This window comes from Sycon ciliatum, chromosome 12 (genome assembly GCF_964019385.1).
Source record: "Sycon ciliatum chromosome 12, ocSycCili1.1, whole genome shotgun sequence".
In the NCBI taxonomy this organism is placed as follows: domain Eukaryota; kingdom Metazoa; phylum Porifera; class Calcarea; order Leucosolenida; family Sycettidae; genus Sycon; species Sycon ciliatum.
This window is the reverse complement of record NC_088654.1, coordinates 25,614,784-25,642,235: the sequence shown is the minus strand read 5'-3', so window position 1 is coordinate 25,642,235 and position 27,452 is coordinate 25,614,784. Positions and strand designations below refer to the sequence as shown.

The 27,452-nt window shown below is 49.8% G+C and overlaps 1 protein-coding gene across 2 annotated transcripts in view; it reads right to left on the bottom strand.

The window, feature by feature from the left end:
- LOC135828267 (uncharacterized) overlaps window positions 1-27,452 on the bottom strand; it is an 86,101-nt gene that overhangs the window by 1,911 nt on the left and 56,738 nt on the right. Inside the window, exons 39-66 of one of the 2 annotated variants that reach the window (XM_065340716.1) lie at window positions 27,134-27,344; window positions 25,797-25,847; window positions 24,170-24,337; window positions 23,725-23,792; window positions 23,134-23,500; window positions 22,368-22,613; window positions 21,697-21,778; window positions 21,023-21,272; window positions 19,837-20,031; window positions 16,492-16,603; window positions 15,653-15,742; window positions 15,120-15,283; window positions 14,282-14,449; window positions 13,392-13,484; window positions 12,935-12,972; window positions 12,353-12,485; window positions 11,913-12,018; window positions 11,010-11,091; window positions 10,713-10,868; window positions 10,366-10,499; window positions 9,720-9,800; window positions 9,285-9,350; window positions 8,911-8,976; window positions 8,062-8,133; window positions 2,441-2,575; window positions 1,935-2,027; window positions 1,376-1,508; window positions 372-498 (exon numbers count right to left, since the gene is read on the bottom strand). In XM_065340716.1, the coding sequence (XP_065196788.1) occupies window positions 407-498; window positions 1,376-1,508; window positions 1,935-2,027; window positions 2,441-2,575; window positions 8,062-8,133; window positions 8,911-8,976; window positions 9,285-9,350; window positions 9,720-9,800; window positions 10,366-10,499; window positions 10,713-10,868; window positions 11,010-11,091; window positions 11,913-12,018; window positions 12,353-12,485; window positions 12,935-12,972; window positions 13,392-13,484; window positions 14,282-14,449; window positions 15,120-15,283; window positions 15,653-15,742; window positions 16,492-16,603; window positions 19,837-20,031; window positions 21,023-21,272; window positions 21,697-21,778; window positions 22,368-22,613; window positions 23,134-23,500; window positions 23,725-23,792; window positions 24,170-24,337; window positions 25,797-25,847; window positions 27,134-27,344 (3,652 nt within the window). In that variant the 3' untranslated portion in view covers window positions 372-406. The remainder of the gene's footprint in view (window positions 1-371; window positions 499-1,375; window positions 1,509-1,934; window positions 2,028-2,440; window positions 2,576-8,061; window positions 8,134-8,910; window positions 8,977-9,284; window positions 9,351-9,719; window positions 9,801-10,365; window positions 10,500-10,712; window positions 10,869-11,009; window positions 11,092-11,912; window positions 12,019-12,352; window positions 12,486-12,934; window positions 12,973-13,391; window positions 13,485-14,281; window positions 14,450-15,119; window positions 15,284-15,652; window positions 15,743-16,491; window positions 16,604-19,836; window positions 20,032-21,022; window positions 21,273-21,696; window positions 21,779-22,367; window positions 22,614-23,133; window positions 23,501-23,724; window positions 23,793-24,169; window positions 24,338-25,796; window positions 25,848-27,133; window positions 27,345-27,452) is intronic. The other variant, XM_065340715.1, reaches the window with a different exon arrangement.

Genomic DNA, 27,452 nt, shown 5'->3' with positions numbered 1-27,452 from the left:
ACGGACATGCTTCTTGAACGTAGTAGTCTCCCTGCAGCACAGAGCAAGAAGAAGCAGGGAGTCGTACTCCTATCCATAGGCCCTGTAGTGTAGAAGGGATCACGGACTGCACAGATTTTGCATTCTGGATGCACGCAAAACCTGTAACTCGATGAGCGCGTTTGGTGTGTGTTGCGCTTGCAGGTTTACCTGCTGCGAAAGCTCTTTTCATGCGCGTCACGCACGTGTACAGCCTCGCGTTCGGCCTTGCCATGTTGCACGCCGTGCGAAACGTCTCTATTGTACTTCAAGTATGACATCATTGCCTACCATTGTACACATGTATGACATCATTGCCTACCATGGTATACATGTATGATATCATTGCATACCGTTGTATGACATCATTGCCTACCATTCCATGACATCATTGCATTGCAGGAGATCCTGTTCCAGAGTCGTCTAGCCGTGACAGCTCATCCAGCATGTCCTGCAAATTCACTGGCTGGCGAATTTCACCTGAACACAAGTTGAATGGTCCACAAAATACCAAAGAAGTCAAGCTACATACACTGTACAAGATTCTACTTTGGTGGATAAACCTTGGTTTGTTGAAACATGTTGTTGCTTGACAGCATGTAACAAGGTGGAGACCACCGTGTTCGGAAACAGTGACCTCGGATGTTGTAGTAAGGTCACTGTTTCCGAACACGGTGGTCTCCACCTCGTTACATGCTGTCAAGCTACATACAAGATTCTACTTGGTATTATATAACCTAATACTAGTATTAGATAAACCTTGTTTCATGCTGTCAATCTAACAATAAGATTCTACTTCTGTAGTTCAGTAGAGCCTTGCTGACATGAAATATCCAGAGCAACGGCAGAACTGATGCGTTCATTTCACATTGCACCCAGACTACATAAGCTAGAGTGTTCACATACTAGTACAACGGAGGCGAATGACTGTGCAGCTGTCTGTGCATCGGGCACTCTGCTTCCAGCTGCCGCAACAGGTCTTTGTTTAACCTGGAGTGTTCAAACTCGCTATGCGTTCATGACAGTGCAAGTTGTCGCCAACGCCATTTTCATGAGCCGTTAAAGCCGCGAACCAGGACACCAGTTTTGTGCTGCATCGGTGCGACCGACCTGTGGCATCAGTCAAGATTGTCTGACGCGAACGACGGATCGAGCTTTTCCCAAAGTTGAGATGTGACAGTAAGGTGCAGTGTGCAGTGTGCAGTATAATGCAGTGTGCAGTGTGCAGTGTGCACGTGCACTTGACTAACTAAAAGAACTAGAGGCACAGGGGTTTTAACTTTTAAAGGCAAGCACACAAGGTCTCCCGTCGCTCAGTTACTCAGGAAATTGGCATTCTGAGTGCTCAGTTTCTCACCTTCTTCGGCTAATTGTGGCACCTCATCTCCACTGGGCGCGGTCAGCTGTGATTTGGCACCCATGGTAGGGGAGGCCCTCTGTGAGATCTTGCCAAACAGCTTCTTGCTAGCGCCTTTGAGCGGCTTGGCCATCTATGCAGTTGTTCAACGAAAAGACAAACACACGCACACAAAAGCATCGTTTCAACTTGAAGCATGCACATGCACACACATGCACGCACGCACACACACCTGCACACTATAGTTGGCAATTTGCCAGGAAATTCCCCGTGAGTTTTGGCCACGCTGTTTTCCAGTACGCACATAACAGTATAGTATAGCATCAGGAGGGGAGAGAACGACACTAGGTACGGCAAAGAGGCCAGGAGCAGCGGCGGATTAAGCGATCTCTACAGGGGGGTTCCAGTAGTCAAAACTGAATAGCTGATACATGTACATGGACACGCATATGGCTGCCAGTAGTGCATTTACGAAATTTAGGGGTTCCGTGGAACCCCTGGAACCTCTCCTGGATCCGCCCCTGAGGAGGGAGAAACATTACAACTTCTCACTATGTACCTTTGTTCCGAGTAGTGTTGCTCTATCGGACTTGTCAGAGCGTTCCTCTTGCTGCGATGAGCTATTGGAGATGCGCAACTTCTGCTTGATAGCCTGTGGAAATAGCAGAATACATGTACATGTAGATTGCAACTCACCTAGGGCATGTTCGATTGGTTGGATCCGGGTCCAGATCGATTGAGTGGATCCGTTGGATCCACCAAGGCCAATCAAACGCTGCCCTGGATCGAATCTGGAATTTTAGTGATTTTGAGGGTTTCCATGAGAGAAAACAACGATTTCCGCATCATCGCTTATATTCCCGCATTTGCACACGTATCATGTACAGAGTACGATTTTTGGCAAAAAAGAATCCGGTGGATCTGGTCAACCCCGCTCACAGAGTAGGGTTGATCGGATCCAATTTCCGTCACCCTTGAGATTTCCATGATACGCATCTACCCAGTATTTGTCTTTGGAAAATCAATACAATAAAATGAAATGAAACGAAAACATGGATGGCTTACCTGTGGCACGATAACAATCTTGACCTCGTGTTTGATCTGCATGAGCAGGTCATGATACGTGAAGGTACGATTGTGATACTCTATCGTTGGCAGTGTCAGCACAGCATCCTCCAACTCCAGCCAAGTGCCGTCATCCTACACACACACACACACACACACATACACACACACGGGGGTATTAGTACAGGGCAAGCAGAAAAAAGAACATCCCGTGAAACACTACTCAGTCTGAACACGCACACACGCATACGTACACACACACACACGCGCACCCCCCCCCCACACACAAACACACATGCTCACTCACACACACACCTTGACCTTGACCTTGATACACGTTGCCTTGATAGGTTACCGGTCCCCGTCAGGGGAGAGGGGTGGAAGAGGCTGAGGAGCAGCACTTCTGATGGCGTACTAGATGGTGACGTAGTCGGAACTTCCTTTGGCAAGGGCACTCAAACGGGAAGTCGGCCCTTTCCGACACTGTCCTTCGTTTCGCGCGGTCGCACTTGTGTCTGGCCAAGCCGCTGCTGGACTTGAAACTCCGGTGACAGGTGCTGCACTGCGGAGTGACCGGGTTGCCGGGGTGCTCGATGTTGGGAGCAGGTCCGTGATCGCACCGATGGGTAGCCAATCCACCGGGGCTGTGGAACCAACGTTGGCAGAGACGACACTGGCAAGCGCCAGCCTGATCACACGCCGGTTTCTGCCGTTCTGCCAAGCATTCGTGACGCTTCTCATCTGATGGGCGAGAGAAGTACCGATCACATACTTGGCAATGGACATTGGGTATGGGCGGTTCGGGCTCGAAACAGCGGTACATGCGGCGCCAGTCGGGGCGAGAATCAGCCAGATCGTACCATCCCTCCACAGCATTCAGGGCCTTCAGGTCTGCACTAATGCAGTCTTTCCAGCGTTTGCGAGGACCGCCAGGTGGACGGCGGGATGGGAGCAGACCGAACAACAGAATCTTCGGGATGCGCTCTGGTGGCATGCGAGCAACATGACCCAGTCACTCAAGTCGTCGCTGGCGAATCCGGACAGCGAGTGGGCGCTTGTCGCCCCACATTTCCAGCAACTGATCATTGTTGATCCGCTCTTGCCAGGCGTCTAACCTTGTTATGCCAAGAACGGTACGCAGACACTGCATGTAGAACGTGGAGAGCCTCCGGATGTCGGCTTGGAGGGGTACCCAGCACTCAGCTCCGTACAGCAGGATGGTGACAACGCACGCATTGAAGATATTCTTCTTGGTGCGGACGGACAGGTGGTGGTTGCTGAAAACTGGCTTCCGCAGGGAGCCAAACGCATGGGAGGCAGCCGCAATTCTGGAGGAAATGTCAATCGAACACCGGCCAGACGTATCGATGATCGACCCAAGGTAGCGAAACTCCGTTATGCACTCGATCTGGTTCGAACCAACACAAACAGGGGCGAGGTCCGCATCGGAAATGTCTCTGCCGATCACCATGAACTTGGCCTTGCACACACACACACACACGCACGCACCCCCCCCCCCCCCCACACACACACTCTCTCTCCCTCAGTCTCTCTCAATGGTCTCTCTGCTGCAAAATACTCCTCTTCTGACAACAAATTTCAGGGCTCCACCCATCCCCAGAGTGTAGAATCAAAACTTCGTGGGGGGTAGTGTTTCCGACTGACATTGGCACGCTTCAGTCAACATGTACTACACCAGTGACTAGTGAGGAGTGGTTTGGAGGATACTACTGTCACTAGTACCCTCACACTGACCACTGAAAGGTCAGGGATAGCTGGGCAGGGTGCTGAGGGTGCTGGAACAAACACTGATGAGCACAGTGGCTGGGCAGGGTGCCGAGGGTGCTGGAACAAACACTGATGAGCACAGTGGCTGGGCAGGGTGCCGAGGGTGCTGGAACAAACACTGATGAGCACAGTGGCTGGGCAGGGTGCCGAGGGTGCTGGAACAAACACTGATGAGCACAGTGGCTGGGCAGGGTGCCGAGGGTGCTGGAACAAACACTGATGAGCACAGTGGCTGGGCAGGGTGCCGAGGGTGCTGGAACAAACACTGATGAGCACAGTGGCTGGGCAGGGTGCCGAGGGTGCTGGAACAAACACTGATGAGCACAGTGGCTGGGCAGGGTGCCGAGGGTGCTGGAACAAACACTGATGAGCACAGTGGCTGGGCAGGGTGCCGAGGGTGCTGGAACAAACACTGATGAGCACAGTGGCTGGGCAGGGTGCCGAGGGTGCTGGAACAAACACTGATGAGCACAGTGGCTGGGCAGGGTGCCGAGGGTGCTGGAACAAACACTGATGAGCACAGTGGCTGGGCAGGGTGCCGAGGGTGCTGGAACAAACACTGATGAGCACAGTGGCTGGGCAGGGTGCCGAGGGTGCTGGAACAAACACTGATGAGCACAGTGGCTGGGCAGGGTGTCGAGGGTGCTGGAACAAACACTGATGAGCACAGTGGCTGGGCAGGGTGCCGAGGGTGCTGGAACAAACACTGATGAGCACAGTGGCTGGGCAGGGTGCCGAGGGTGCTGGAACAAACACTGATGAGCACAGTGGCTGGGCAGGGTGCCGAGGGTGCTGGAACAAACACTGATGAGCACAGTGGCTGGGCAGGGTGTCGAGGGTGCTGGAACAAACACTGATGAGCACAGTGGCTGGGCAGGGTGTCGAGGGTGCTGGAACAAACACTGATGAGCACAGTGGCTGGGCAGGGTGCCGAGGGTGCTGGAACAAACACTGATGAGCACAGTGGCTGGGCAGGGTGTCGAGGGTGCTGGAACAAACACTGATGAGCACAGTGGCTGGGCAGGGTGCCGAGGGTGCTGGAACAAACACTGATGAGCACAGTGGCTGGGCAGGGTGCCGAGGGTGCTGGAACAAACACTGATGAGCACAGTGGCTGGGCAGGGTGCCGAGGGTGCTGGAACAAACACTGATGAGCACAGTGGCTGGGCAGGGTGCCGAGGGTGCTGGAACAAACACTGATGAGCACAGTGGCTGGGCAGGGTGTCGAGGGTGCTGGAACAAACACTGATGAGCACAGTGGCTGGGCAGGGTGCCGAGGGTGCTGGAACAAACACTGATGAGCACAGTGGCTGGGCAGGGTGCCGAGGGTGCTGGAACAAACACTGATGAGCACAGTGGCTGGGCAGGGTGTCGAGGGTGCTGGAACAAACACTGATGAGCACAGTGGCTGGGCAGGGTGTCGAGGGTGCTGGAACAAACACTGATGAGCACAGTGGCTGGGCAGGGTGTCGAGGGTGCTGGAACAAACACTGATGAGCACAGTGGCTGGGCAGGGTGTCGAGGGTGCTGGAACAAACACTGATGAGCACAGTGGCTGGGCAGGGTGTCGAGGGTGCTGGAACAAACACTGATGAGCACAGTGGCTGGGCAGGGTGCCGAGGGTGCTGGAACAAACACTGATGAGCACAGTGGCTGGGCAGGGTGTCGAGGGTGCTGGAACAAACACTGATGAGCACAGTGGCTGGGCAGGGTGCCGAGGGTGCTGGAACAAACACTGATGAGCACAGTGGCTGGGCAGGGTGCCGAGGGTGCTGGAACAAACACTGATGAGCACAGTGGCTGGGCAGGGTGCCGAGGGTGCTGGAACAAACACTGATGAGCACAGTGGCTGGGCAGGGTGCCGAGGGTGCTGGAACAAACACTGATGAGCACAGTGGCTGGGCAGGGTGTCGAGGGTGCTGGAACAAACACTGATGAGCACAGTGGCTGGGCAGGGTGCCGAGGGTGCTGGAACAAACACTGATGAGCACAGTGGCTGGGCAGGGTGCCGAGGGTGCTGGAACAAACACTGATGAGCACAGTGGCTGGGCAGGGTGTCGAGGGTGCTGGAACAAACACTGATGAGCACAGTGGCTGGGCAGGGTGTCGAGGGTGCTGGAACAAACACTGATGAGCACAGTGGCTGGGCAGGGTGTCGAGGGTGCTGGAACAAACACTGATGAGCACAGTGGCTGGGCAGGGTGTCGAGGGTGCTGGAACAAACACTGATGAGCACAGTGGCTGGGCAGGGTGTCGAGGGTGCTGGAACAAACACTGATGAGCACAGTGGCTGGGCAGGGTGCCGAGGGTGCTGGAACAAACACTGATGAGCACAGTGGCTGGGCAGGGTGTCGAGGGTGCTGGAACAAACACTGATGAGCACAGTGGCTGGGCAGGGTGTCGAGGGTGCTGGAACAAACACTGATGAGCACAGTGGCTGGGCAGGGTGTCGAGGGTGCTGGAACAAACACTGATGAGCACAGTGGCTGGGCAGGGTGTCGAGGGTGCTGGAACAAACACTGATGAGCACAGTGGCTGGGCAGGGTGTCGAGGGTGCTGGAACAAACACTGATGAGCACAGTGGCTGGGCAGGGTGTCGAGGGTGCTGGAACAAACACTGATGAGCACAGTGGCTGGGCAGGGTGTCGAGGGTGCTGGAACAAACACTGATGAGCACAGTGGCTGGGCAGGGTGTCGAGGGTGCTGGAACAAACACTGATGAGCACAGTGGCTGGGCAGGGTGTCGAGGGTGCTGGAACAAACACTGATGAGCACAGTGGCTGGGCAGGGTGTCGAGGGTGCTGGAACAAACACTGATGAGCACAGTGGCTGGGCAGGGTGTCGAGGGTGCTGGAACAAACACTGATGAGCACAGTGGCTGGGCAGGGTGTCGAGGGTGCTGGAACAAACACTGATGAGCACAGTGGCTGGGCAGGGTGTCGAGGGTGCTGGAACAAACACTGATGAGCACAGTGGCTGGGCAGGGTGTCGAGGGTGCTGGAACAAACACTGATGAGCACAGTGGCTGGGCAGGGTGTCGAGGGTGCTGGAACAAACACTGATGAGCACAGTGGCTGGGCAGGGTGTCGAGGGTGCTGGAACAAACACTGATGAGCACAGTGGCTGGGCAGGGTGTCGAGGGTGCTGGAACAAACACTGATGAGCACAGTGGCTGGGCAGGGTGTCGAGGGTGCTGGAACAAACACTGATGAGCACAGTGGCTGGGCAGGGTGTCGAGGGTGCTGGAACAAACACTGATGAGCACAGTGGCTGGGCAGGGTGTCGAGGGTGCTGGAACAAACACTGATGAGCACAGTGGCTGGGCAGGGTGCCGAGGGTGCTGGAACAAACACTGATGAGCACAGTGGCTGGGCAGGGTGCCGAGGGTGCTGGAACAAACACTGATGAGCACAGTGGTGTCTGAGTACTGTAAGTTGACAAATTTTCGGCCCATTTCAATTTCGGCCTCCCAGAGCTAAAACTCATTTCGACCGCATTAATTTTTCGGCCTGTACTGCTGCTGCCTGTATACACTGTCACACCGCACCTTGCAGAACAAATTTTCGGCCTAACATAACCAGGCCGAAAATAGCTGAAAATAAATATGCGCCGAATATTTGCTGACTAACAGTCTAGGTTTTGAAACATGAACAAATAGAGAGCTGCTCAATGAAATCCAGTCGTGTCACTTAAGTCTGCGCCTTGCATCATACCGCAGCCCAGTGTTGGCAGGTCTATGGCTGCGCAAGGCCCGGCGCGTACTTGAGTGATGCGACTGGATTTCATTGAGCAATACTGTAGAAGGGCAGTAGTACAATAATGGTCTACATTACATTGTAGCTGAAGACGAGAGGCACTTGTGGAACTTTGATGTAGATGAACGTCTTGTTCTGGGATGCACGCGCCTGAAGTCCAGAGGAAGAGAGAGAGAGAGAGGGAGAGAGAGAGAGAGAGAGAGAGAGAGAGAGAGAGAGAGAGAGAGAGAGAGAGAGAGAGAGAGAGAGAGAGGGAGAGGGGGAGGGGGAGGGAGGGAGAGAGAGAGGGAGAGGGAGAGAGAGAGATAGATAGATAGATAGAGAGAGAGAGAGAGAGAGAGAGAGAGAGAGAGAGAGGGAGAGAGGGAGAGAGCGAGAGAGAGAGAGAGAGAGAGAGAGAGAGAGAGAGAGAGAGAGAGAGAGAGAGAGAGAGAGACAGAGAGAGAGACAGAGAGAGATAAAGAGAGAGAGAGAGAGAGAGAGAGATAAAGAGAGAGAGCAAGTGAAAGTGAAAGAGAAAGTGAGCGAGAGGGAGAGTGTTAAATTAAGAGAAAGAGAGAAAGAGAGACAGATGAAAAAGACAGAGAGAACCAGAACAGACCGAAACATCAAATATATCAGTATCCGTCAGAGTCCAGTCTTGCTCTTCTGCTGTGTAGTTCGGCAATACATTGTATCCAGTTTTAATTTATACAAACAGACAAACCGACAGACACATGCACACACCAGCAGACAGACATAAAGCATTAAAGGAGAGAGACATTTCATATGCCATGGCTGTGAATCGCAGGTCGCATTATACACATGCTCCATAGCGCATGGTTGGTTGTGCGTGGGCATTGTCTTTTAAGACAATGCCCACGCACAAAAAAAGCAGTACATCGACTGCACCCGGGCAGACATAATTGATGGAAAGTTAGAACATACCTTCATCGTCTCAATGTCGTCCTTAGCAGAGCGGTTACCGTGCGCTTTGTTACGACGACCGGATGACTATAGTGGCAGATGCACACACAGGCACACATACACACACAGACATACATACAGACACACACACAGATACACACACACAGATAGAGGCAATGACAGCCACATATAAAGACCATACCACCATGTACAGACACACAGACACACAGACACACACACACACACACACACACACACATACGTACATGTAGGCAGAGGCAGAGGCAGAGGTAGTGACACAGACACAGACACAGACCATACCACCATGTACAGCCAAACAGAAAACACACAGAACACAACAGCACACACACTCGTACACATCAACAATAGCTTACCCTTAGTTTGGCAGCGGCGTTCACGGGATCCTCGTCTTGCTTGCTCTTGCGCTTGCTGGACGACGGCTGACAAACGCAGACAAGAAGATAGACAAGACAAGCGGCATGTGAACAGACACGAGCACAGGCACATGAACAAACACATACATGTGCAGGCAAACACAAAAACACAGCAGACCGAGACAGACAGAATGTCACCCGTTCCCTTTTTTCACCTGTCCTAGCCTGCTTTCTTGTCTACAGGACACCAGGATATTAAAAAAGGTTCCGTTGACACATGAATGGTTGGGAAACATAGCGGGTTTTTTTCCATCACACCAGCTGAACATACTGAAGTATTTCAGCCTGCATGCATGCATGCATGGGTGCATGGCGAGTAATGCAATGAAGTAGAGACAAGTGGTTAAAACTTAATAGTGAGTCAGTTCCGCTTACCCGAGAGAAAGTGGAGCCAGATGAACGACTGGTCACGGAGAATGTAGACGGACGGTTCTGTATCTTCGCCAACACCGCACCCTGTGTGTGTTGCGTGGGACCACATGCACGCACACACGCACATGCACGCACACACGCACACACACGCACACCCACCCACACACCCACACACAAGTGCATACACACATTCAAAGTTAGCACCTCTCCCAGTTTTTCCCCAATAGCATGCCCTACCAATAGTTACACAGAGACACACAGCACACAGAGTAGGCCTTGGCGGATAATGCTCGAAAAGGTGGCAGATTCTGCTTTTTTTGCACCGAAATTGGCAGAACCATACAAACCTTATGGCGGGCAATTCCTCGAATTCTGCTCCATTTCTTTATCCACATACCAAACATGCATGAAACTTACCAGAAAAAGTACCGAATTCTGCCAATTTTTCTGCCGGCATTATCTGCCAAGGCCTAACACAGAGCCTCACAGCACACAGCCATACAGCATATGCGAGCTGGGTGTGTGACTTAATATTTTAAAAGTATAAAAAAGCAAGAGCCATGATCCAGCACGCAAATACATGCGTAGAAACATGCATGTCCCAGTCACAGACATACAGAGGACGAAACTCCCAAACTTGACAACTCACATCGGCATCATTATCCTCCATGTCCAGCTGCGAGGAGGTGGAATCCGTCAGGTTAGCTGCTGACGGGGCCGCCAACATGCTTGTAGATGCAGCCACTGTTGAGGCATGCGACTGTGATGAGGCAATACCACCGGCTGCGAGAAATCATAATGCACAGATTCATATTAAGTGATGTAACACCGAGAGTACGGTGTTTCCCCGAGTACAAGGCACACCTTTTTACACAAAAATTAAAGGGTAAAAAAGGGGGTGCGACATACAATGTGACGATGATAGCAACAAGACTAAAAGCAAGAGCAAAAGCAAGACCAAGCGCAAGAGCAGCCGTACAGCGTATAAAGACTCACGCGTAAAAGCTGCAGCTGACGACGAGGATGGCTGTGGCTCGGGGACATCCTCCTCAAAGAAGAACTGGCGCATTCTCTCATAGAAGCGGCTGGTGACTCGGACCGTCAGTGGTACGACATTGACTTCGAAATGTTCCTTCACAGATATGCCGCCCACTGCACAACACCCATACACATACACATCATTGGAAAGGAGAAACTGGTTTACCGAAATTTTCGCGCTACCGAATTGTTGATTTTGGGAAATATCGTAAATATTACATCACCGCAAATTCCCGGTTTTACAGTATCACCTACCTGGTGCCTGCTCGACAAGCAGAACACGCAATGACTTGCTTCTCTCCACCTTGACATTCTCCTGAGAAGGCTTCAAGGCATCCTGCACATGCACACACACACGTACACGTACACGCACGCGTGCACACACACACACACACGCACTGATGGTGAGCCAGGCAAGAAATTGTGAAATTTTACTTCTACCATATTGGTACTACCACGAGTATATAACCCCCCTCTTGGTACTACTTGTATCGTCCATTCAGCAAATCGGGGGTATGCGTGGCATGTGTGGATCATTCCCTGGCTCTAGGTCATGTCAAGAGCCTTCACACGCACATAAAGATCCACAGCTGCACAACAATGATCTAGCTTGTTGTCCCATTTCTCTTCTGCCTGCGTGGTATCATTGCTCCATCCGTGTGGTGTTCAGCACTCTAGGGAATCTGGGAATTCTCACTATTGTCAAGACCCACTGCTGTACATGATCAAGGAAAGCAAGCAGTAGCCTGCCTGCCTGCCTGCCTCCAGCATGCTGCTACAGGGGGGTCGGTGTGGCAATCATTTTATCCTGCGATTTCTCAAGCAATGGAACATGGCCTATTTGGGCCCAAGTTCCCTTAAAAAATACCCCCCCCCCCCCCCCGGCCCTGCTCGCCTTTTCATGGTTGTACAGTCAGACCTCACTTATCCGGTCCTCTTTTATCCGGATCCCTCGCCATCCGGAAGAAAATCGTTGGCTACCGATTTACAGCATATGTCATGCATACATACAGTATGTGTGTTCGATTATCCGGTTCCCTCGCCTACTCGGATATTTTTTTGTGGAAAATGGATGTGTGCGGTTAAGCGAGGTCTGACTGTACCAATGTAGAATATCTTCCGACACCCTCGTGGCAAGACGATAATGCGATCACCTACTTTGTAAATCTCATCCGGCAATAGTGGCAGGAGGTTTTGCACTGAGAACCAGCCAAGGTCGAAACGATGTGAGCCTGACACATCCGTCTTGGCCACTTTCACATAGCTGCACGTGAACAGACACAGCGCAAACACAAACACATCAGACACAGCGCAAACACAAACACATCCTGACCAAGGACATGTGCATGGTTGTACAGCACTGGCCAAAGACATCCAACCTCATGAATAAAAGCTACGCAGCCCTAGCACTACACACACTGGTCTGTGCACTCAAACGCGGCGCTACTTTAGTCATGAGGTTGGATTTCTCTGACCAGCACTGTACATAATCTGCAAACATACAGAGAGACAGACCATGACACGGAGACACAGACACACATAGATACGCTGATACCCCCCCCCCCCCCCACACACACACAACTACACGTTGCACTCACAGGAAGTTGTTGAGAGAGACCTTGGCCAACTGGAGCTGGCCATCGGTCTGCATGATGGTCCAGGTGCTGTTATCCAGCCAGACCTCAATACGTAACTCCACACTAGGTGAATGCTTTGCGCTGTCATCACCATCTGAGAAGCAGTGGAAACACACATGCACACGCACACATGCACACACACACGCACACACACACACACACACACACACACACACACACACACACACACACACACACAGACAGACACACAGACAGACAGACACACACACATCAGGAGAAAAATTATAGTGACTACAGCGGCAGTGTCAGCAGCAGCTGGTAAATTCACAAGGAGCACACAGGAGTGGGTGCAAATACGTAAGGGAACCGTGGGGAAAGACAGGTGGAAAGCAGGTGGAAAGCAGGTGGAAAGACAGGTTGCAAGCGGGCCTGACACATTGCAATCGAAGAGCTCCATGTTATGTCTGTCTTGATTTTGTAAAACCTGGCCGAATTTCAACTTGCAACCCTTTGATTTTTCCGAAAATGCACCGTTTCGTACTATTAACGTCCCTATGATTTCATTTCACGTCAGCTACTTACCGGACGAATCGAGTCCAAGCTGGCTAGCGCGGAAAGAACTGGACACAAACACACACACACACACACACACGCACACACGCGCGCACAAACGAGCACCCAGAAGTACGAGCAACCGCACGCAAGTCGCTCACATTCTTGCCGTATATAATTATGGCCTATTTGCAACAGAAGGTAAAACTGGATTTGAAAGCAGGTCTGTATTCTGAATGCTGGCAATAGTACACACGTGCTGTCACTACAGCTTGAAGCAGTCCCAAAAATATGAGTAAGATAAGAGAATTAATATAGCTACAAGGAGTACTAATTGTACTGTAATCATTTCCTATCTGACGACATGTATGTGTAACATGTTATACGATGATCGCAAGGCACACAACGAAAGGGAAAGAGAGCAATTATACCGACATATGCAGGCAGATGCAGGCAGGCGCAGCAAATCCCTAGGCACCATTCTTACTTGATCGTAACTCGCAGGTCCAGACTTCTCTCCGTCAGCTCAGCCTTTGCCTCAGCTATCTCATTCTCCAGTGCAAACAGCTGCAGCTGCAAACTGAAAGGAGGAACACACACACACACACACACACGCGCACGCACGCACGCACACACACAGACAGACAGACACAGAAACACACAGAGGCACACGTACACACAGACACGCACACCAGTGGTGACAACTGAAATCCAACCCCAAGCTCACATTGCAAAAGACCCAGCATGCACTTATAACACCACTACAGTCCGTTTCAAAACAAAAGACGCGTAGTGTTTTTGAAATATTTCAAATTTGGCTGGACCGTTTTGAGAATAGTTTTCGGAATATTGCTCAGGTCCGCTCCACAATTACTCTCATATAGTTTCTAAACGATTGGATAACAGACGCCCAATTTGGAAAAATTTATGCACAAAGTGATCACAGATTTTATGTGGTATAGATGCTGGCATAACGGTTTTTGCCTAGGGACGCGTCTATAGTTTTGAAATGGACTGTAAATAGAGGCCGCTAGAGTCGGTGCTGCACTCGAGCACGAAAATCAGGGGTCGGATTTCAGCTGCCACCACCATAGGTGTCTACTGGAATGTTACTGTAAAACCGGGAATTTTCGGTGCTGTAATGTTCTCGGTATTCCCAAAATCAACGGCTTGGTAGCGCGAAAATGTCGGTAAACTGATTTTCCAGATTCAAAAATGCATTTTGCACACTGTGTGGCATGGCATGGTTGAATTTTAGGTTGCGTTTTATTTTAGGTAAAATTTACTTCTTGAAGTACTTGTACCGAATCTACCGAAAATAAACGTCCACCGAAATTTTCCGGTTTTACAGTAGATGTTATACTCCCAGATTCTTACCTGGCAAGAACTTCCTCGACTTCGCCTACCCTGGTCATTTCGACGTCATTGAGCACGCCCCCGGGTGCAGAGCTGAACAAGGTCAGTCGCTGTTCAATCAGATCATCCATGTCCTGCAGCAGTCCGTAGGCGTTACGATCCAGGCCACGTACAAGCTCCAGCTGATCCCTGCAGCCGTGAACATGACATGACATACATGCACGCATGCATGCACGCACGTACACGCACAATGTTCCCTATTCAGTTCATGGGCATCAGGAGACTGACTGCATTATCCTTCTCTTCTAAAGTACTACCACATCTTGTGATATGAGTGACCCGTACACACACAAGCAACACTTCCCTCCACATTCGGAATTGAAGAGAGGACGAGTTGTCACGGAAACATGTGGTGTCATATAAATACACCTGTTTACAAAGTCATCCCCGAACAGCAAGAGAATTCAACTCAAGATTAGCTTGCGTCCACTTGACGTGGTGTTCGTACTCCGTAGGTAATATTGTAGTGAATTCAACACTGGGTCTTAGTTTTTTTAAAACCTTGCAGCTCCATACACATTGGGCAGGGACATTTTAATGCCCCAAAGGCAGGGTACTACAACCCCTCTGGAGAACGGGATACTGTAATTTCACAAATTTTCGGTGTACTTATATTTTCGGTACTTTCGGTGCATCTGTTTCATACCTAAAATTTCAATACACCGAACAACTACTATCACACATAATCCAATAGGGAACTGCTTCTCTGTACCTAAATTTTCTGTTCACCTAACCTTGCCTTTTGCCCTCATACCGAAAATATTGAGCCCCGAAAATTTCTGAAATTAGAGTACCATACCTGACCGCTCGTTGTTTCTCCATGACTGGTGTACGCTGGTCGATAATGTTACTCAACTCCAGCTCAAAGCGCTTGTTTTCACACCGATCAGCTAACTCCTTCTTCTTTGGGTCAACGTAGAATAGCAGTTTGGTGATGATGTTGATCACAAGTTTGAATTGATCCTAGCCACGAAGAGATCAAGAATAGCCAAACAGACAGACAGCCAGTCAATGACAACAAGACAATTCGAAAACACCTGCACTTACATACATACACACATGTTGCCTGATGATCGTAGTAATACGTGAAACTCAGAGTTGTAACAAAGCTTCCAATCTCTCTCTTGTGTACAAGGCTCTGCCCTACATGGGTATTGAGCACTCTTCAGACAGTGAAGCACACCACTTGACTACATACACACACACGCACACACGCAACCCCCCCCCCCCCCCAACACGCACACATGCACACACGCATCCACGCCTACATGGACATGGTGAAGTTCTCTTTAGTTTTAACTTAACGCATCTACATGTACATGGTGCACTCACTGAGTTTGTGGCAATGTCCAGTTTTGGATAAGAGATTGTGAACGTGTCCACTGGCTCATCCTCAGCTAGTGACGTGTTCAACGAGAAACTCTACACATGTATGACACATGCACACGTGCACACAGACACACATACACACGCATGCACACATACACACACACATACACACACGCACACATACACACAAACATGTGTTGACACAAACACCAGTGTGCACCCATACGCACATACACATACAAACCAATGGGCAGGCAGACAGGCAGACAGGCAGACACACACAGAGACAGACAGATAGACGGACGCACAGACAGACAGACATCCATCCACACAGAGCGAGAGCGAGCGAGAGAGAGAGAGAGAGACAGATGGACAGACGGACGGACAGATGGACACGCGCACACCCCAACCAGATGCATGTAGGCTGTGATGAGGCACATGTGTACGTACTTTGAAACAACATAACACAGGCAAAACATGGTGAAATGACCAGTTGGTCCCAGCAACCACGTGGCCTGTAGAATATGCAACGATACCTCTGGTTTCAGGCAGCGGCAACCAGATTTAATCATACTTTAAAAAGAGTACATATTCACGATGCAATTGTCACCTTCAATACGCGGAGTCTCCACTGGAGCCAATCAATCATGTTTCAATCTCCTTCTTCGTACTCCCCGATGAACTACTCCCTGATGAAGACCCAGGGGCGAACATTTGAAGGGAAAATTTGGAGAGATATTTACGACGATTGCGGTGTAAGACCGTGGGGATGAAGAAGGATATTGAAGCAATTGTCACCCACTGAATAAACAGCGGGAGGAGGGGAGGTATGTGAGGCTTACCCTGCGTAGCTCTGCGGGATATCCCCGACCAGGCGCAGTCCCTTCCACTCTGGGTATGTGTGCTGGGTCCGGCTGGCCGCCAAAGCTAGCGTAGTGTACTTGACATACACACCTAGTCAACAATATCCACAGAGATACACACACACACACACACGCACGCACGCACGCACGCACGCACGCACACACGCACATTGGTTAAGAACCAAGGCATCTGAGAAACCCCAGCCTCCTAGTCCTACACAGTGGACCGTCCCCCCCCCCCCCCCCTCAGTGTGCACACATACTATTAAATTTTCAAAGAACACTGCAACTTTGGTGCATAATTATGTTGATCAGATGCAAATACCCAAAACAGAATGGTGACGGGGGTCAGGGGATATTCTATTTTTGGCACCTTCAACACATTTGGTGATGGGAGCAGGGGCAGTAGATGGTCCATGCTGCTCTAGTCTAGGACCTAGGAGCACTGCCCAGTACCGCACTGCTGAGGATACTCCTGCTAATGGAGCGACGACGCGTACCAGCTAAGGGCCCGGTCCCACATGCACTTGAGACTTGCGGATCCGCTGCAGCGGTGTCGCAACAGCGTGTATCACCATGGAAACTGCGAAAATTCAAATCCGCTACTCCATACTCTCTTGCGGAAGCTCGGACACAGTGAGCGATTTTAATTGTTGTTTGATTTCACTTTCGATAATGAAGTGGACAATTGAATCAGAGCAGCTACTGCTGCAGTTGTACGTTGAAGTGAAGACTCGCTTTGACAAAAGAATGGAGAGGGACACGGAGTGGTACAGGTGGATGGCCGAAAAGCTGAAAGAGTCCGACGTGGAAGCCACCTGGAAACAGGTGAAGGACAAGGTTGCAGCGATAAAGAAAACGGGCAACAAGAAGGTAAAGGAGTTTGTTCTCCCCATCATAAATAAAAAGGACAGGACTGGAGCTGCCACAGATGGAGACGAGGACTTCAACGACGAGATCAACTGGGAAGATGTCCTCTGAAAGCGAAATGGCCTCTGCTTCGCATCTACTTTGAAATGTTCCGCGACCATCCCATGATGGGTTTGCAGTTCGGCAACGACACTGCAGACTCCGATAGCGCAGTGACAGTGATGCTGCTGATGGTGAAGCTGAGGAGAGAGTGGAGTGCGTTTTTGTGCCCAACAACACTGACTCAGAGTCCCCCTGCATCCAATGCCGGTGGATTTGAACTTGATGACACCTCTGCAGATGAAGATTTTCCAGCAGTTCCACTGCAACCTGCAGCCCCGTGTGAAGCCCAGCGTGCAGCATTGCCAGCAGCTCAGCCTGCAGCCCAGCCTGCAGCCCAGCCTGCAGCCCAGCGTGTGGAGTTGCTAGCAGCCCAGCCTACAGCCCAAGCAGCAGCATTACCACCAGCCCAGCTTGCAAGGGCGCAGCAAGTAGCTGCTGCTGCTGTTGGTGGTGATGAGGCAGTTCACCAGGAAGCAACACCAGGTAGGGCTGCAGCCCGCCCATTGCCTTCGCGAATTGTGCCAAGGACACCAGCAAGGGCGACCCATCAGCAGCAGCAGCAACAATTTCTCGCTGCTTTTGCAGACATTGTGCAAGCACAAACACAGCAAAACCTTGCGATTCAGGTAAGCGCCATACACGCCTATAATTATTATGTCAGTAGCAACCTCATGTCATCGTTCCTCATCAGTGATTTCAGTTCGTACTGAACGGCATTTTCACTTACAATTAAATAAACAAAAATTGCCTACACTGAATGAGAGGCACTCTTGCTGCCGCAGTCTATCCCGACGTAGACTAGTTACACAATCAACCAGACACTGAACCAGACACTGAACTTATACCACATGTAGTACCTTATTAACCTAAGAAGGTACCAGTCTGCATGGTAATGAGTCAAAAGGAATTATCACTCTCCCCTCATTGAAGGGCGGCCAGCTCGGCCTGTCGCACAGCCGCATCATGATCTTGACAAAGTGAAGGTGGCTGTCCTATGGAAACTTAAAGAATTATTTATGTTTGCATCTCTTTGTTTTCTTGTTCTCATGACTATAGTCCCAGCTGCAACAACAACAAGATTTTGAAGCTAGGCAGAGGCAAAGAGATGAAGAGAGAGCAAATGCATCACAGAACCGACAAGAGCAGTTTCAGCTCAACATCCAGCAAAGTTTGATGACATTCCAAGCTACGCTCATGAACAATATGTTCGGTGGCAATAGGACAAGGCGCAGGGAAAGTGACAGTGAGGCAGATTGAGCAGGACAATGGAATAAGTCACTCAACGTTGCTGCCGAGCACAGAGGTGCATGAATGTGACTTAACATTGTATGAATGCGTGTAGCCCGCTTTCCTCATCCCTCTCCCCTACCTCCCTTTTTCAAGATACAGTAAAACCTGTAACTAAAGACCACCGTGATTTGCGACCAGCCTGGTGCTACCGAGCACTTCGTCAGGCACGGGCGGTCTCATATTCATATAATAGTTTATGGCTGTGCGGTGCAGACCACTAACTAAGGACCACCTGCCACTAAAGACCGCTTTCCGCTTTCTCTGGCCCCAAGGGGTGGTCGTGAGTCACAGCTTTTACTGGACATGATAGTATTGGTGCATTTAGTACACACTCTCAGTATAAATCCGAGACCCCAAGTTGGCCGAGTGCACCACTTCCCACCATTCCACCATTCTAACAAGATTGGAGCCGATGGGCAATTGTAAAAAAAGTTCTGCCATCGAGAGGACATATTTCAACATACTTATTCAGACTTTTCCCGTTTGCAACTTCGCCACAAAACTTCAAATGTAATGAATAACTATCTCAGGATTTCTCTTGGTTAGCGACATGAAAATGTTAACGAATTCTGTAGAATTAGGTGACCAGCTTTTCCTTCACATACGGTGTGTGCTCTAGAGCCTTTTCGGTGTAATCTAAATTTAGGTGCCTGGTTTCGCTACCGAAATTACCGAAATTGAAAATACACCGCATATAACGTGTTACACGGTATACACATGGCTGACAGTTGGCCAGACAGTGCTTAGTCGCCAGTCGGTCAGCCAGGTGAGAATACAGTCAGAACTCGCTTAGCTGCGCACATCCGTTTTCCACAAACATATCCGGATAGGCTAGGGAACCGGATAATCAAACACACGTACTGTATGTACGCATGACGTATGCTGTAAATCGGTAACCAACGATTTTCTTCCTGATGGTGAGGGATCCGGATAAAAGAGAACCGGAAAAGCGAGGTCTGACTGTACCAGAACCCCGGCGGCAGCTTCCGCTACCTGGACCATGATTATCTGACTGTTCCAGAAGCCCGGCAGCTTGCGCCACCTTGGCCATGATCCTCTTACCTGGTGATCAGCCTCTGCATGGGCATGCTGGATGGTGCCGTCTCCATGGCAATGGGATTGAGCCGGCTGGCGACCGGGCTGATGACGGTGGTTACCATGGCACCAAGCTTGTTGCTCGTGGCAACGTACGTGCCGCCCAGCAAGTCGCTGATGTCCAGATTGCCTTGTTTCGGCGCAGAATGCCGTTCGCTGGACCTACGTAAGTGGATAAGGAAAGAAAACGAAGCAATTAAATTAATGGAAACAAGGAAAACGGCAGGGCACAAGTTATACGTTTAGAGTCCACCAAATCAACCAGATTATGAACAGTCAGACGTGCACAAGGTAGCACCAGACTGACAGCGAGTACTGAGACATTCCACGGCAAGGAAGTGAGCTTGAGCACTGCTCTTCCTTGTTTCCATTTAATATTGTCCTTGGCTCACCATCTGAGTACTTAAAAACAAAGCAACAGTATACTCGAATTGCAGAAATTTTCGGTGCTCAATATTTTCGGTATGAGGGCAAAAGGCCAGGTTAGGTGAACAGAAATTTTAGGTACAGAGAAGCAGTTCCCTATTGGATTATGTGTGTTAGTGTTTGTTCGGTGTATTGAAATTTTAGGTACGGAACAGATGCACCGAAAGTACCGAAAATAAAAGTACACCGCAAATTTGTGAAATTTAAATACAGTAATTTACAAGAGGCCTACCTAGCACAGTGTTACTGCTTGCACTAGTAAATCCGATGGCATGAATCAAGTTTGCACCTTGCACTAGTTCACATCCCAGGGTTCACAGGTCTAGGGCTGCACGGGGTGGCATTCGCTGCACGGGGTGGCATTCGCTGGCTCGATCGCATTTCAATGAGCAGCACTGTGGTATCTTTCCCAGTTCACCTTGATCCCGCCTTGATCCCGCCTTGATCCCGCCTGTAACACCAATGCTACAACACTGTACATCCACTCCTATTGAATAGGGATTTAGTTGCAGGGAGACACACGGACCACACGACAATGGCGTGACTGTGGTGCCAAAATGACCCCCCCCCCCCCACCACACACACACGCACAGACACAGACAGACAGACAGACAGACAGACAGACAGACAGACAGACAGACAGACAGACACAGACACACACCCATTAACCATACCATATCCCCACACAACTCTATGCCATTCCCGCCGCCATACACGCCATACTTACATAGGGTCGTGGCCTGAGTTGGCCACTGCCGATGCCGGCAGCCATGCCGATTTTCCCGTGATGCTCTCGACGGAGGCAAAGTACTGCATGTCGTTGATCAGGCTGGTCCAGGTTGTCTTGGCGACCAGCTCGCCGTGCTTCATGACGGGCGTGTGCACGTGTGCCATGATGACGGCGCTAGACGTGGTCACGGCAACGCAACCGTCCACCGTCGGCGCCCGGAACACCACTTGTGCGTTGACAAACTCAACTGGGTGGCGAGGGGTGAGGGGACACACATGAACAGCAGGAATGGGAGATGTTGATTAGGCACACGACGAGCAACGTCGGCCCAGGGTGGCATTGCGGGACTAAGGTAGTGTGGTGCGTTTGTCATTGCTCTACCCAGTCTGACAGTAGAAGTAGAGGCCACGCTGCAAGCCCAACACGGACACCCAAAGGAGTTAGCAAAAGCGATGGTGTGGTGATGTACCCCTCTTTGGGTCATTACCCCCCCCCCCCCCTCTCGGTGAAAGTCATTGACATGAAGTTACACGCTATGAGGTCACAAGCAAAATTGCAAGACTGTCAAGCAAACTGCCCCTTCAATACGTGTAATCTTTTCACAAACGTCTGAGAGCATGTTTGACTGGCCACTCAGCTCCGGTGGTCGCTTACGGCCCAGTGGCACTTACCAAGCCAGGAAAGTTCACGCAAATCATCCGACCTGCATAGCTTGTGGCCAAACAAGACGGGTGTCCCTTGCTCTCCGCGATCCTACGACAAGTAGGCATCGGGGCACACAGACACACAGACACAGAGATACACCCAGACACACCGGCACAGATATACACAGAGATACACACACAGAAACACACACACACAGACAGGCAGACAGACAGACAGATAGACGTAGACAGACACACCCAGACACACCCAGACACATAAACACAGAGATACATACAGACACCCAAACACACACACATACACACACACAAAGACACACACAGACACTAATAGACGTGAAACACACAAACACAAACAAACGTGAAAACACACACAGATTGAGAGGGGGTGGATGGGTTGAATATCCTGTAGTTGGTGCAAGTCAGCTTAAATCTCCCTGGCCTTCGGGTAATCTTGGAAAAGTTGACAGGTCAAATACAAGCGACTGAATGTCATGCCCTGCCAACTTTTCAACAATTTTTCTTGTAAGCTCGTTAGTCTCTCACACGTGCACACCAACACATACGTACGCACACATGCACGCATGCACACGCGCACACACACACGCACACACACACGCACACACACAAACACATGCACCACCCCCCCCCCCCCCACACACACACATACACAAACTAACCTCATCAGCAACCGCAGTGAACTTGGTATCCTTGTCATTAATGAGTTTCTCAAGCAGTGGAAAGCTTGGTGATGAAGACATGGAAGCGGTGGCAGTAGCAGCAGCAGCCGCAGACCGTCGATGGTGAGAGGATGAACTAGATAAGTTGCTGCCTGTGCTAGAGTAACTACCTCTACGTCGTGATGCTGTTGTTGATGATGATGATGACGACGAGGATGATGCATTCGGTGTACTCGTCAGAACACTCTGCTTGACAAGAACAACGTACACACATACACAGACACATTCATACACAGACACAGATATATACACAGACACATATACATACACAGACACAGATATATACACAGTCAGACACACTCACACACACATACAGGCACACACACAGACACCCCTCCCCCCCCCCCCCACACACACACGCACGCACGCACACACCCACCCACACATCATACCTTCATACCACACATACATACACACATACACGCATATATACAGGTACAGACAAAGACACAGACAAACAAACAACTCAGCAGAAGCTTGGTTCTCCAATCGATGACGTGTCAGCCGAGGTCCAGCTAGAATATTCAATTAAAAATACAACTGGATACAACCGAGCCTCACAACAGGAGCAAGACTTGACTATCACGGAAAACGACGATCAACTACCCCACTTCAATCTAATATGCCACCGCCCCCGCTGTACAGCATCTGACGGTTCTGTGGTATGAAGTAAAAAAAGTAAAAAAACAGTTTTTAAAAAACTCACCGAGGAATCCCTCGCTGCTGTTGGATCCTGATCGGCGGTGGCCTCGCGATCCCGGCCACGACGAGCGCCATCCGCCTCATCACAATCATCGCCATCGTCCTCATCACTCCCACCACTGTCATTATCAAGTGCACTGCCCGCGTTTAGATCATCATCTCCACGGAGACCAATGAGAGACTCGGCCGACAGGTCTGCTTTGAGAATGTTGGACTGAGCGTAGCTGTTGTACAGGCCAAACACAACCAGGCGATTGGCAAACGTCCACAGTGCCTTCAGATCCTCTACAAGCAAGCGATGCGTGTAGCATTTGTCTTCGGAGTCCTGCACCTGCTTGCACTTAGCATCGTCTGCGTGCTCGTACTCCATCCTGAACATAGGCAAGGGGACAGGTAGAGAGAGAGAGAGAGAGAGAGAGAGAGAGTATGTGAGTGAGTGAGTGAGTGTGTGTGTGTCCGCACTATTCCAGTTTGTGTATTTGTGTGGTATAACACAAACAAAGAGAAGTAGAGGTAACAGCAGCAGCAGCAGCAGCAGCAGCAGCAACAGCAGCAGCAACACTACACCAGTCCCAACATCAAGCCATGCGCATACTTAGCAACGCTGAGCAGCTCGTGCCGTTCTGCGAAGTTGTCCGGGTTGGACGCTTCCACCGACGCCATCTAAGCACACAGCAAGCACACATAGTAGGACACATTGAAACAGCTGTCTTTCTGGGACTTGGGTGCTGTTATCCCAACTGGTACGGTGACTCAATTTCCTTATTTCGCTGATTGATGGTCAAAAGTGTTTCTCGCATTTTTGTCAATCAACCCCGGCGATAGCCTAAGGCTCACATATCGGAGTATTGAACTCCTACAATTTCTCTACATAGCCTACATACAGAAACAGATTCCTTTTCTTCATTTTATGTGAATGACTTTCCAAAGGCAAGTATATGCCTATCACGGGAATCTCAAGGGTAATAACACACCATATGACATCATTGTGCATCATTTATCACGTACTATGACATCATCGATGCTCGTTCACAACTCACCATGCTGATTGTCTGGCTACTTTCATACGTATCCATGGCAACACCATCGACCACAGCCTTGGCGCTGCGAATGTTAAAGACGGCCGCTGGCCGCCGGATCAGAGGAGGAGATTGATTTTGCTGCTGCTGGTGGTGGTGATCGGTATCGTCAGATACAGTGGATGCCGTCTGCAGAATACACCCGACACAACAACAACAAACAAACAATTCACGGTTTGCATTGCACTCAGTTACACTGAGTAGAACTCATCCGTAGGAACACCACCACCCCTAAAGGATCAAAGCGCAGATGCAGCTACTAAACCGGTGGGAGGAGAGTAGATCAGACCCACCACTAAACACAAAAACAAACAACGGAAAGGGCATACACATGTGTACAAGTCGCTCAATGCCACTCTCACCATGTCGCGCACAATAACACAAGAGATCGTTTCGAAACACCACCTTGCCCATCTTGTACTCTCGCATCTCCGCTAAAGGGTATGGAGAAGAGGAGGCGGTGAAGACAAGGCACTTCTTCGTAGACGTCACTGTGCATTGGAGCTAGCTGATATGCCGATGAATGCCTCAAGTAGCGTGCCTGGTTGTTGCAATATCTACCATTCACCACCAGCTTAAATTGGTGGACTACGGGTAATTGTGCCCGAAGTAGACGCCGCGTTGGAATAAGTATGCTGTCCATGCCCCACTGACAGAGCAACAACACAACTATGCTGTCCATGCCCCACTGACAGAGCAACAACACAACTATGCTGTCCATGACCCACTGACAGAGCAACAACACAACTATGCTGTCCATACCCCACTGACAGAGCAACAACACAACAATGCTGTCCATGCCACACTGACAGAGCAACAACACAACAATGCTGTCCATGACCCACTGACAGAGCAACAACACAACAATGCTGTCCATGCCCCATTGACAGAGCAACAACACAACAATGCTGTCCATGCCACACTGACAGAGCAACAACACAACAATGCTGTCCATACCCCACTGACAGAGCAACAACACAACAATGCTGTCCATGCCCCACTGACAGAGCAACAACACAACAATGCTGTCCATGCCCCACTGACAGAGCAACAACACAACTATGGCAGTGCCTTGACTGACAGAAGCGATGCAGAAAAAGTTGAGAAGGCCATCGTGGCGGGTTTGGCATGGAGTTCCCATCCAAATTATACACTATCTCACTGTTTGTGTATGCCGTGAAGTCTTGTATAAAAGCCGCCCTCGAATAGAAGCCGCCCTCGAATAGAAGCCGCAATTTTGGGCCCATCAAATCACACATAAGCCTGGTTTAAGTGTTGACATACATAGAAATACCTGTCTTGTATAGAAGCCTGTCTCATATAGAAGCCTGCAAAATTTCACCAAGAAAGTCATAGAAGCCGCGGCTTTTATACAAGACTTTACGGTACATATATATTGCAACTGATATTATAATATGTGCTTATAGATCATGTATGCAGTTGAATGTTATTTTCTTCCAATAATTTATATCCTTTTTCTTTCTTCTTTCCTTTCTTTTCATTGCCATGGCTGGCTAACACCCCTCCCTTTGCATTGGTCGCTGCCATTGGACGGTGAATAAAATACTTTAAGAAAAAAACAACTCACAGCATCATTGTTGTTGCTGCTGGTACTGGCACCCTCGTCCTGTTCAGATGCCTGCAACGGAACACACAAGGAGACAAAGAACCCAATAACAAGGGAGGACGAAAGAAAAAGAAAGAAAGAGGAGAGAAACGACGATGAATGCAGCACACCAGAAGAGACAACAACAAGACAGTATTTCTGATACAGGGATAAGAAAGATCAGAGCTACATCTGACGCTTGATCGTTCAGGGTGGTGATGGAGCGGTGACGGGTGCAAAGCAGGACTATGACACACGCCATGTAATGGTATTGTTTACTGCAACATTATAATCTATAGGAAGTTGTTTCACAGCAGAGAAACGAGTTCGATAGTGTTGCAGAGTGAATGGGACAAAACGGGTCTGCTCAAAAACCACTTCCTATGAATGAAGCTGCAGGAAGCCTCACCACTACTACTAAATAATATGCAGTGCGTATCGGTTATACTGTGGTCGTGTAAAAGAATATACTGCCTACAAGAATGAACTCTCATGTTTTCATATGATTATGAAAACATGAGAGTTCATTCTTGTAGGCAGTATATTCTTTTGGTCCTAAGAATGGACTTTGTGTAGCGAAACATGCCAGATTAGTACAAAGTGTATCGCCTGTAGTAATAACATCTGTCCAATGCAGTTCTGATCCGACTCGCGTTGCGTCGTAGTGCTGCAGATTCAACTGTTGTGGTAATGTAACTCGTGTTGCATAGCCACATGGTAAGCCTATGGGACTATGACCAGCCGCATTCACAGTAGCACTACCCTGCATGTAAGATGATCTTCTTGGCTCTGCGCACATGCATATGATATGTCACACTTGATTTATCGTGTGTAAGAAATATCGGAAATAAGAATAGAAAGTCGTTTTTCAACCACCCACGCTACAACCGATACCTACTGTATATCTATGCCATTTTTTGAAAAGAAACTACCACAATGTACAATGTACCACAATGCACACATATATACATGTATGTCATGGCGATACCAGACTACGGTGACTTAGAACTGCTGCAGAGTGCAGAACAATGCTTATCTCGGACATTGCTGAGAGAGTGAGAGAGTAAGAGAGTGAGAGAGAGAGAGAGAGAGAGAGAGAGTGAGAGAAAGAGTGAGAGAGAGAGAGAGAGAGAGAGAGAGAGAGAGAGAGAGAGAGAGAGAGAGAGAGAGAGAGAGAGAGAGAGCTACTCCTGCAGTGACTAAAATTCATGGAAGTGCGTTGTCGCAAAGCTACCAGAAATGAATGACCCGCAAGCTATTACAGGCTCGCAGAAGAATCCTAATAGAGGAAATCTTGTGGGAGATCCATTCAAACTCACTTCAATGATGGAAGACAAGCTATGAGAGTCTGCATTGGAAGTGGCAGTGCCGCTATTGGCTCCCGCGGTTGCCGCTGCTTCTTCAGTGCTTCCGACAATGTTGATAAACGTGGTGATAGTGCCAAAGTGTGCTGATATAGCGCGTAGGCATGCATAGCTGTTCCAGTAGAGCAGGTGCAGAGATGGTGCCTTGCCCTGTATGTGTACGTGTCTATACACAAATACACCAACAGAGTGCATGTGTACACACACACACACATGCACACACACACGCACGTGCACACACACATATACACACACACACACTCACACATGCACC